The sequence below is a fragment of the Heloderma suspectum genome, chromosome 2 (genome assembly GCF_057233095.1).
Source record: "Heloderma suspectum isolate Gila_16-S chromosome 2, 16-S_ref, whole genome shotgun sequence".
NCBI lineage: Eukaryota > Metazoa > Chordata > Lepidosauria > Squamata > Helodermatidae > Heloderma > Heloderma suspectum.
In genome coordinates this window covers 50,473,802-50,485,807 of record NC_139459.1, presented here as the reverse complement: position 1 = coordinate 50,485,807, position 12,006 = coordinate 50,473,802, and the positions used below count along the sequence as shown (strand labels likewise).

Sequence of the window (12,006 nt, the reverse complement as noted above, 5' to 3'; positions counted from 1 at the left end):
AAAGTCACCCAGTGAGCTTCCATGGCCGAGCGGGGACTAGAACCCGGATCTCCCAGCTCCTAGTCCAACACTCTTGCCACTACACCACACTGGCAGTTCTCTTGTATATGTGTATTATGACATATGCTGATCTCCTAAAATGAGATATCTCCATAGTTACTCTGTAGTGTATGCCTGAGTCAAGTGTCACTTCCTATACATAGGGGGTTCACTTGTGTGTGGCCTGTCTGCATGTAGATAATTTTCACATTTACAGATACAAGCTATTTACTGGAGATTCATATACCTGTACTGTTAGGTGTGATTTTAATCTTAATTTTCATCTAACAATAAATTACTTGCTCTGCAGGTATAAAGCCAAGAAAAAGAAAGCATTTTGGGTTACCAGGGATTATTAAGAAGGAAAAAGATGCAGAATCTGTGTAAGTAAAAGTAACACTTTTTAAAAAGTACAATTCATGCAGGAGTCAGGATCCTCTTTCAGCCCAAGGGATGAATTCAGTTTTGGGGAAGCTTTCAGGGGCTGCATTCCGCCAGTGGGAGGGGTCAAAGGCAAAGGAGCAGAGCCAAAGGCAAAAGAGGCCAATACAAAAATGCAAGGATATTGTAGCTTAAAGTGTGCACTGCCACTAACAAAGGAGAGGCATTTCAACCTTGTAAAATGGGGCAAAAACTGCACAAAATCTGGGAAACCTCCAAACAATTTGTGGTTGGGAGAAAAGGGGATGATGCCAAGGGAAGGGGCTGTAGCCATCTTTAAGGGATGTGAGCCTTCTCATTTTTTCTAAAATACTAATCTTCAGATCCATGCTCTTTCAGAGCTGGGATTTTATATTAACAATTTTATATAAAATATGATCAGATCAGTTCAAGTTACAAGTGTGTTCCAAAAGCAGTGCTTCTAAAGTTAAGACCTTTGCCTACCCCCCCCCCCATGTGATTTAGATTTTTTTTTATACATCCCAGAGATGGAGCATGCCTTTGGCCTCTTAGAGAGGAAAAGGGAATTTAACCTACTATAGAGATCAGAAGACAGTCTGCCCAGGCAGTTGAGTGTTTTGAAGTAGGTTGCACTCATTGTCCGATGTCATAGTCGCACTCTCATTGCTTCAAGCTCTCTTCTGTTGGCGCTGTTGCATTAGCTTAAATGCTTTTTTTTAAAAATCATTTTATAGGTGCCAGGGATTGAGGGGCATCAGAAGTTGCCCCTTCTGAGGAGATTAAGCCTGCCACATTTCAGATGAATAGGTGCAGGATGCTTTGTGCAAGAGCAGCCTGTTTGAGCAGCAGTGTGAAGGTCCCCCCACCCCCCAAAAAAGATGTTTTTACATGCCTACATTTTTGTGGGCATTTGTGGTGAAAATGGCACACAGCATAAAAGTTGCCCTGGTTAAGAAGCCTGCAACATTTTGGAAAGATATATGCAGTGTTTTTTGTGTTAGGGGAGCATTCAAATTTGGGGCGGGGGGTAAGTGATTCACTTCTCCAAACCCTTCCCCCTCTATGGAGTTTTTGGCAACTTGTATGAAAATTACATTTGTTATAGAGGTTGTCCCTAGGCAAGAAACCTGAAAAATTCCAGGGGCAGGGAATAGGGAGTTATGATGAACAAAAACTATTTAAGCCTTCTTTGGTTTCTGCTCAGTTGGCACCAAAGTCAATAGGGCAGGGATGATTGATGGATGTGGAGCATACATGAGCAGAAGGGCTTGACCATATAGCATTTTCCAAGCAAGTACGCAATGCTACACTCTCCCAGTCCCCACAGTCTCCACAAAACTTCTTTTAACGTTTCTGCTCCTGGGAGAGACAATTAGCAGAGAGCACTGAACACTGGACCAGTCCTGCAATATATTACTTCAACATCCCTCCCCACAAAGCACTGGGACTGGAGAGGCCTAGTAAAACCTTTGATTCAGTCCACTGTGAAGGAGCCTCACTTAGATTCTGACATCTCCCAAATCTTTCTGAATCAGCCAGGTTTGGGATTTGGTCAAATCCAAAGCAAACCCCCCTACAGACTACCCTTTAAAAATAGGATAGTTATATTTGTTTATTTACTATGCATAATATAAATCCTAAATACTTCATCTGTTTTTATGAATTGGTGTTCTAAACAGTGCAGATCTGCAGTTACTTAAATGAAATATATTGGCTGAATAAATAATAGAAATATTAGTGTCATACCTTGATCAAGACAAGACAAAAGTGCTTTTTGTCAGAAATACAGATCCAGCAATAGGGGTTCTGCCTATTTTGGAAAGGGGTTGCTGCACTCACTTTGCAAAATTAGGTTCACCGTTTGGGAGTGCTTCTCAATTCCTGGGTAGCAGCTGTGGGCAAGAGCACTTTTACCCAGTATGCGTTTCTCGGGAAGCTGGACACAGCCATGGTATTGCTGTCCTTCCACCAGCAGGAAAAGACCACTTTATTCAAGAAGGCCTTTGGCCTGTAAGTGGATCTGTTGGGTTGGGTGCCGCTTTTACATTTTTTTGTAACTGTTAGGTTTTTATTATATTTTAATATACTGTTTTATTGTTTTAATCAATTTTAATTGTGCCTGTAAGCTGCCTTGAGTGCCATTTTTTGGTAGAAAGGTGGGGTACAAATCAAATAAATAAATCTTGCATTTCTTAGATACAACAAGGTTGGATTACTGCAACATGTTATATATAGGGCTGCCGTGGAATTCTGAAATTCCAAGCAAATTGGAATTCGTACAAAAAGCAGCAGCAAAAATTCTGACCAGAGTCGGGCTTTTTTGAGAATGAGAATCCTTTGTTATACTAGTTCAGTTGGCTACATGTCCCACCATTGTCTAAGACGCAATTGGGGTTTGTGAAAAGGCCTTATGTGTTGCACCAAGACTATGAGACTCCCTCCAGGAGACTCCCAGGAGATCTTCCTGGTCACCTCTCTGATAATTTTCCATAAGCAGATAAATACTTTTTTTTTTATTCCAGCAGGCCTTGAGCTGTCAAGTGGCTGATTTTATCTAATCTGGATCCCTGCGTGTTGATTTTTATCCATGTCTCCTGTTTGTGTTTTGGTTAATGTTATGTGTTTTGTTGTTTTATGTTAGTGGCCCTGAACATTTCTTAAGTGAAATAAAAGATGGGATATAAATCCTTTTGTCAACAAATAAATGACCTATATACTGTTTTATAGGCATTAGGAAGCAGTTACCTCTATAGAATGATCAATTCAATAGAAAACCAAAAGACCCATATTTATATACTATAACACGTCATTATGTTGTTTTTTTTATAGAGAATGCCCAGATGCTGATTCAGTAGTAAGTAGTCTTATTTTGAATACAATTGAATGAAGTTATTTTTTTAGGAACTTACAGTTTCACATAAAATATGTACAGTGTGTTCCTTTCATCATATTTGTAGTTTTCTTTGGCCATTTTATCAGTGTTTAATTCAAGGTGACAGAAAGTTAAAATCCCTGTGGCTGAAATGAAAGAAGCAATTTCCAGAATCATTGGGGAAAAAATTGTAGGCAGAACTGTTTTCTTTTTATGAGGCCCTCAAAATTTTGAAGAATTCATGGATTCAGTTAATCTTATTCAGTCAGTCTTGATAAATAAGTGTGTGTTATACTAAAAGCACAGAGTAAACAGATACCTAATTTCTCTGTCAAGATTATTTTTATCTATAATCCATTCTGAAGTTGATTTTTTTCTAAATCGTTGCAAGACATCTCAGTAAATCAAATGCTAATTTTTATGTGACTATGCTGAAGGAACGGATGAATTTATCCCTGGAGTTACCATGCCACTCATGGAATTAATGGTTTTTAACAGCACAAGGAATAAATCAGTGGAGTGAAACATAACTGGGGTTGACTTACAGTGTTTACTTTTTGACTTGCTTGTTTTGGTGCTCATTGTTTATTTAATAATTAATGAAACAAATTCAAGTGTAAATGTCTCTGGCCTGTTTCTTTCAAGCTATACCAAGCACTATATCTTATTCCTTCCCCTTCCCCCAATAGAATAACTCTGCATAATAGTTTCAGACCGTAAATTTGATTTTCTTTCTGCAGCATTTCTGAAATGGTATGCATTTTTCAGTCTTTAATGTCATCTTTAGTAAGCAGCAGTACTCTTCACTCTACAGAGCTTGTAACAAAAGGTATACCAATTCAAAGTTTTCAGTTATTAAGGCATTTATTGCCATGACCAAGTTCCTGTTGAAGAAAGGATGCAGTTCGTGAAGTTTTCACTGTGCTGGAACTTAGATGTATGTTATGACTAAAATATTTGATTTTTCTATACAGATGGCTTTAAAACTGGTTTGTGTCCAGGGGAATCTTGGGGTTCTTGAAAGCTTATTAGGGGGTTACTCAGTTAGAAGCCCAGTAATGGTGAAGAAACTTCCCAAAGGACAGCTTATCCACCACTACGTATATGTTCCTGCAGTGTGGAGCCACAGGAAAACATAGGGTGAAATCATGTAATCTTTTCATATAGGATAACATGCCTGGATGTTGCTCTCCATGTGTATGCTAGAACACATCTCAGACTTCTCAGCAACATTCAGGGGTTCCCCAGCAGACATGAAGAGAGTTCCATGAAGATGATAAAAGTTTTTGTAAATAACTAGATTAAAACACTTACATTATATAGAAAAATGTATACACAAGTTTTACAATGAAGATTTATCAACAATCCCAGCACTAAACTTGTGATAGTCATTTTTTGTGTAGAAGCAGGAGGAAATAGAGCTGTCCTTAGAATACTGGTGATGGCTCCAATGCATTTGCATCCAAGACCATTATAAATAGACATAGGAGCAATCCTATGCAGATAGGCAGCCGCCTCCGAACTCTGAGGCGACCGCCTATCCAGTGCAGGGCAGGAGGAGCACAGAGGGGATCATTCCCTCCATGCTTCTCCTGCGTTGCATTTTTGACTAGACAGCCGATTACGGCTATGTAGCTGCTGGAGGGCTGAGCGGGGGAGGAGGCTGCCATACGACACATTGGATGTGTCGTACAGGCTTTTCCACCCTCCCCAGAATGCCCTCCAGGAATGCCCCATTTTGGCTGCTCCATGCTCCTCTTGCGAGGACGGAGCATGGGGCTGTTCCGTGCTGCCTTTAAGACAGCGTGGAAATGGAGGCAGGTTGGTTCTCCAGGAACCGACCTTGGAGTGCAGGCTCCAAGGTCGGTTCCTGGAAAACCAGATATCCTGTGGCTGTCTAGCTGCTGACTAGAGGCCATAGGATTGCTCCCTCCATTAGACAAGGTAATTTAGGGCACAATCCTATGCATGTTTAGGCAGAAAAAAGGTCCTACACCTCCCAGCATTCCCATGCTGGAAATTGTAGGTCTTTTTTCTGTCTACGAATGCATAGGCTTATAGTTTTAAATACTGTAGTGGTGTGTGTGTGTGTGTGTGTGTGTGTGTGTGTGTGTGACTGGTGATCTTGTTGCTGCCATGGTGACCTTTTGTGTCACTTTACCAGTGACCTCTGCTGTGAGTCTGGTCTTTTGAAATGTAGGTCCCAAGATACAGTGAAGTAGAGGCGTCCAGATCAAAAATTAGGATTGGCAATGTACTGGGCAAAACTTGGTCAAGTACTTGGAGTGTTACTTTTTCAAAATAGTAACACAGAATTGAGAGAATTCTGCTAATTTCAAAAATATAGTATTCTGGAAGATTCCAGAACCATTACCATATTTTAAGTAGAGAGTACTACACAGAAGGACCTTCTAGCAAAGCCAGTAATCAAGGAACTATGCTGGGAGAAAAGTTTCTATCATTGATTTTTTATGTTAATTATGTATAGATTTTCCATTTCAAGGTACTCCATCAGAAATGTGTGTGGAGCTTCATCCAAGCCAGATACAGTCATGTTGACTTGATAATTTGAAAGCTGAGTACCATGTAGCCCTCCAGATGTTTTAGCCTACAACTACCATCATACTTCACCACTGACTATGCTAGCTAGGGCTGATGGGAGTTGCAGGCCAAAACATCTGGAGGGCCACACCTTGCTCATGTCTGCTATAAAGGCTTAAACCCAATGTCACAGCATCAGACATTCACTAGCATGACAGGACTTTCTTCCCCTCCTCTCCCCACTGTAGCCCTCCATGCGACCCAAAAACCTATTCTAGAAGATTTCCCAGCCCTCTGGAGCAGGTTTTGAGGGTGCGCAGGGGTCTGCAAGGAGAAGGGGGAATCACCCCCTCCCAGTTCCACTAACACAAGCAGTTGCATCAGCAGAATAACAGATCTGGATCCTGCCCAAAGATTGCAAGATGAATGGAGAGTCATATATCATTCTCAGAGACAAGAGAATGTCTTGAATTTACTTGAATAAGTAAGAGGGTAATGTCCAAGCTTTGGCTTATTTTCTAAATAAAAACACAGGAACAATTTAAAATTATTTTATGTATTTTATTTTAAAAACCATTTTAGACCACCACCTTGACCACATTGTATGTTCATATAAAAGGCCACGTTACCTCCTCCTTCTCCAGCATTGTTAATCATAGGTAAAGAACAGTGTCTTCTTCAGTTTGTCACAAGCTATCCAAAGTAATTTTTAAGTATTTGTACCATTTAACTGATGGGTAGCAAAATAGCTTTCCAACTTCAACAGTGTAACTTCAGAAGTCCTTTGGTTGTAGTGTAATATGGGAATGGCCTCTAGCTACTTGTATTTGTTCCATTTACTTTTGTCAAGTCTTGTTAGTACATTTTATCCTATCAACAAGGTCGGCTTGAAGTCAAGCATAGCTAAAGCTTCATGATTCTGAACAAGTGGAGTTAAAGTATTGGCCTGTGTGATTGCTATGCTTTCTGTTTTTAAAATTGTGGTGTGTTTTGAACTTGTTACCCACACATACAAGTTCTTGAAAGAGAAACTGTATCTGAATATTCAGGATGTATAATTTCCTGCCGCATTTTCCCTGCTTTAAATTATGCAGTGATATTTGTTAGGAGATCTGCAATCTAGGAAAAAACTGAATTACTTAAGTCTAAAATTATTTTCTAATCTACATAAAAAGTAGGAAGTTAAAGACAAACATAATTAATGTGTTGACTGCTCTTATAAACCCATCTTACCTAGCATGTGATTATTTTGCCTAGAATGTCTAAGAGTAAGGCTGTGTCATTTAGTACAGCTCTGCCTACTCTTTAACAAAAGTGCTATTATGAAATGCAGAATAAAGAGCTGGTTTTCATGTTCAGAGATACTATAAGAAGTAGATGCAAAAGTGATTCATGCTTTTGCTTTTTAAGCTTTCCAGAAATTTGCACACCTTGCTACAGAGGTGAAACACAGTTTATTCCATTTGTACACTTCAGAAGCTTGCATCCACATTTCACTGCTTTCTGAACATGTACCCACAGTTTATCACATCTGTAAAGGCAGTGCCATAGTGCTTTGGGTATTCCTTTGTGGACCCCCATATGTGCACACGCCCATACCCAAAGCCTTAAAGGATTTTTTGACTGTTGGTATGCTCACTCAATACTACTCAGTTCCAGCCATTCTGATCCTAACACAGGTGGACTTATATTGCTTCAAAAGGTATTCAGGGTTTGCTGAATGTACAGGTAATGGAAGAACCACTGAAAATGCCACTCAGATTGCCATCATATGCACACTTACTTGGGAGTAAATCCCATTGAACTCTATTGGACATTTCTGATTAACCGTGAATAGGAATAGGTAATAGGTTCTTACCGCATAGATATAACACAAATACACAGATAATATGTTCTCTTTTTAGTTCCTTCCTTAGTAAAATTCCTAATGGTGAGAATGGTAGTATATGGTTAGAGACAGAGCATGAGTCATCTGCCATCCACACGAACAGAGTACTGAACCTTTTGTTAACCGCCGCCACAGTTCAAATGGACAGCATTGCTGCTGGAAGCAGCATATGGAAGTACCTTAAATGTGCCCAGTAGGTTATAACAAGTCAGTGCAAACCTTGTAGCAGTAGTAGGATTTCAGTGACTCACTTGGGCTGTAGTCTATACTCCATATCAGAACAATCATGAAAGGCTGCATTGTAGTCTAGTGTTGAGGTTACAAAAGCAGGAATAATAGGTCATACTCTCTCTGGAGTATGTAACTCTTATGCTTGATCGAACAGTTATCATTGGTTTAAACAGTGTTGTGAGGTAAGAGTTTTTCACTAATCGGGTGCATACATGACATATTCCAGGCAGTGTCTCTAGTTCAATGGATTGTGTTTGGGGCATAGATCTGGAAGAACTTATTTCGTTTGTAGATTCTCTAACTAAGCTTTAAAAAATGGTTATCTCTCAGTTTTGACTCCCTGGTTGTAAAAAAGGAGTGGTGAAGGTGACAAGATTTGTAAAGTGGCAAATCATGATTAACCGAATACCCCTGGACTTACTGCTTACAGTTTTTGTTGACAGAAACACTGTTGTTTTCATAAACACTTTAAAAGATCATCAACAGTATACTGACACATACGGAAAATATTTTCAGAGCTATATTGCCCTAATACATTTTCTATTTTCCATCTAGAACATTCCAGATGTAGATGATGAAGGATATAGCATTAAACCAGAAGCTAGTCTGAATATCCTTTTTATTGTTATGCTTATATAGACATCTGATCTTTTTATAAGGCTTGTTGAATATGTTAGGCACTAATTTTAGTGCCAGCTACCACCTCTCGCCACTAGAGCTCTCCTGGATAGGGATAGCTTGTCCTCAGTGGTACAGTCATTAGTAACCTCAAGACTGGATTACTGCAATGCGCTCTATGTGGGGCTGCCCTTAAGGCTGGTCCAGAAGCTGGAACTAGTGCAGAATGCAGCAGCTCAGCTGTTGTCAGGAGCTGCCTCTTCTCAGCATGTAACTCCTTTGCTGAGGGAACTGTACTGGCTGCCTATTTGCTACCGGGCCAGGTTTAAAATATTAGTACTAGCATACAAAGCCCTAAACAACTTGGGACCAGGATACCTGAGAGAGCGCCTTCTTCTTTACCAACTGTCCGGTCACTGAGGTCATCAGAGGGCATGTCCCTGGTGGTTCCACATGGACCCATGGCCCGGCTGGAGTCCACCAGAAAAAGAGCCTTCAGTGTGGTGGCCCCCTTCCTGTGGAACTTCCTGCCTTTGGAGGTCAGGCAGGTGTCAACGTTGTGTTGCTTCCGGCACCTCCTGAAGACATTGTTATTTTGAGAGGCCTTCCTTGAGTGACCAGTCATGGTTTATTAAATTCAAAATTTGTTTCTTTTAAGAATGTTTTGATTATTTTAACATGGTGTTTTATTCTTTTATCTCTGCTGTTCACCGCTCCAACATCTTTTAATGTGGAGCGGTATATAAATACTGTAAATAAATAAAATAATTTCACTTCCTTTTTTGTGAGCCTTAACAATCCTCATTAGCATCTTGGTTTTCTCACAGTGCTGTATGTTTCTTTTTGTGTGTGTATGCATCGCACAACGATATTGTTCATTAACTGATTAATCAGCTTTTACCTTAACTGCAAATAACATGCCAAACAGAACCACTTCTATTCCTCAAGTGATTCTGACTCTGAAGATGATGAACCAAGGAAGTTCCATGTGGAAATCAAACCTGTACTGCCAAGCAATAGTTCTCATTATACAATGCCTTCATTGGATGAATTAAAAGAATCAATAGGGAACATCACAATTTCACCAGCTATTTCTGTAAGTAACCCATGCATACTATTTAGTATATCAGATATGTTGTGATTCATATTTTATTACTAGTGTTAAACAAATCCATTTAGCACAAATGTGTAAATTCTAAAACCTCTCAGTTGTCTTTTTTTAATGAGCTATATCAAATGATAAGAGTGGATTGTGGAATGTAATATTCCAGGCTTCTGGAGCAGAGCTGCTGCCATTGTCTTCAAGGAACATGAGATGCAAATGGGCAATAGAGCCGTCTTTGTTCAGATGAAACAGAAAGAAACCAGCTGCATAGGTTAGCAAGAGCTTCACTGTTCAGAGAGGAACACCCCACCTCTAGCCTAGTTCTTGAAGCTATATTCAAAGAAGTTGTACTGTGCAGCCCAGTAGTGTGTTCCTGTTACAATAAGCACAAATTGGGTTACATTCTGATGTTCAAATTGGCATCGTTTGTATACTGAAGTCATATTTTACTTGAGGTCTTTAGCAGAGAGAGAGCATGTCTGTGGCATGTCAGAATTAGACCACTTACCTGACACAGTCCTATCTCTTGCCTTGATACAGCCAAACAGTTTTTGTTGGGCTCCTTTGTTTGCTTGCTTGCTTGCTTGCTTGCTTGCTTGATTTATTTATTTAATGTATGGACCACCCCATACAGAGTTCACAGAAACAAGCCAGAAGGATCAGACTCCTTACTGTAATGTTACCCATCATACAACATTGTTAGTAACTACAGCTTCCATTGTGCAAGGATAAATATTCCTCTAGCTAACACAGTAAATTTCTTCCCTCACAGTCTTAAATCTGCTTCAAGTGTGTGAAGGGAAATAACACTCTGGCCCAGTTTGCATGATCACAGGATGGTTAACAAGCCACCATGGCTTGTTAACCACCCATTGCGTGCCAGCTGATTTGAATAATTACCCTCATTGGGTGCAGCTTCTCATGTCATCCAAACCCAGCAAGGGTGGCTTGTTGGGGTGGTTAATAAACCACCAGAACCCATGGCCTGTTTTTGACTGGGTTCGCACAACACATTAACCCACACTCAGTGGTTTAGTGTGGGTTGTTGTGGAACCGTGGTTTATCTGTTGAACCATCATGGGTTAGCATGTTGTCTGAACCCAGGACATTTTCTGCAGGGTGGCTTATTTTTCTTGAACATGCCAGCTTGAGAATGCATGGTTTGTTGTTGGGTTGTTCAGGGTGGTTAACAAGCCACACTGCACAGTTAACAAGCCACCCTGCAGAAAATGTCCTGGGTTCAGACAACATGCAAACCCACGGTTCAACAAACAACCCATGGTTCAACAACAACCCACACTCAACCACTGAGTGTGGGTTAACGTGTGAACAGCTTGTGGGATAGTTTGTTAACCACCCCAACAAGCTACCCTTGCCAGGTTTGGACAACACAAGAAGCTGGGGGCGTGGGGGTTGGACTGGCAACTTAGCATCCATAGGCGCCACAATCCGCTACAGCTCACAGTAGGGTGTAGTGATCATGCGTGCCAGGTCACAGAATCCAACATTCCAATCCATCTGTGCCTTGGCTTTCTCTGTGCTGGAGTGACTACTGCTGTTATGAGAGACTCTCTTTCTCAAATGTCTAGAGAGAGGGGTTTTAAATGTCTCATTTAAAGATCTTCCAAGATAGTTCAGAACACTTATAGAAATGTCAGCTTTCTGTGAGTTGTGGAAACATATTGATACTTCCATGAGTTAAGGCCCAAGGTCACTCTATATGAAGATGGATACTAATGTAAAATATATGATCTACAATAAACAGGTGGCACCATCAATAAGATTTCTACTAAGAATTCTTACTTTTTCTTTTAAATGCTAAAACTGTCCTCTATGCTTGAGATTTTTATTTTATTAACATTGTAGCTTCTGTGTCAAAGTTGTCAATTAGGAAAGAATGTACACTAGTAAATATAATTTGCACAAAACTGTATATAATTATGTTTTCCCCATTTTATTTCCTATGCTGACATCAGAGACATAGTCCTGTAAGTATGAAAATATACTTAATTGGCAATATCACACATTTTACTGAAGACTTAAAGGTGTAAGTTTATGTAATGTTTTTGTAGTGGTAATTTGCAGTTTACCCAAAGCTGCCAGTTAATCTTGTATAAATTTTGTCCTGCAATAACCAGTTCTTTATGTTAGCAATTCTTTATGTTAGCAACAGGAAAGGCAAAACATCCCTAGCTGTAAAACAAGACTGTCAAGGGGGAAGGAAGAGGAATATTATCATGATTTTCCATGTTGGTGAATTCCCCTAAACCAGTAGTTTTTACCTTTCCAGACCTTGAGTCTATTTAATCT

The 12,006-nt window shown here is 39.9% G+C and overlaps 1 protein-coding gene across 6 annotated transcripts in view; it reads left to right on the top strand.

Annotated features, from left to right (window-relative positions):
* Window positions 1–12,006, top strand: part of FCHO2 (FCH and mu domain containing endocytic adaptor 2) — a 106,370-nt gene that overhangs the window by 49,517 nt on the left and 44,847 nt on the right. For 2 of the 6 annotated variants that reach the window (XM_084833498.1, XM_084833502.1), the window contains exons 10-14: window positions 350–422; window positions 3,271–3,295; window positions 8,529–8,585; window positions 9,511–9,687; window positions 11,673–11,684. In XM_084833498.1, coding sequence (XP_084689624.1) covers window positions 350–422; window positions 3,271–3,295; window positions 8,529–8,585; window positions 9,511–9,687; window positions 11,673–11,684 — 344 coding nt within the window. Of the gene's footprint in view, window positions 1–349; window positions 423–3,270; window positions 3,296–8,528; window positions 8,586–9,508; window positions 9,713–11,672; window positions 11,685–12,006 lie in introns of all 6 variants that reach the window. The other 4 variants (XM_084833504.1, XM_084833501.1, XM_084833503.1 and 1 more) reach the window with 2 other exon arrangements.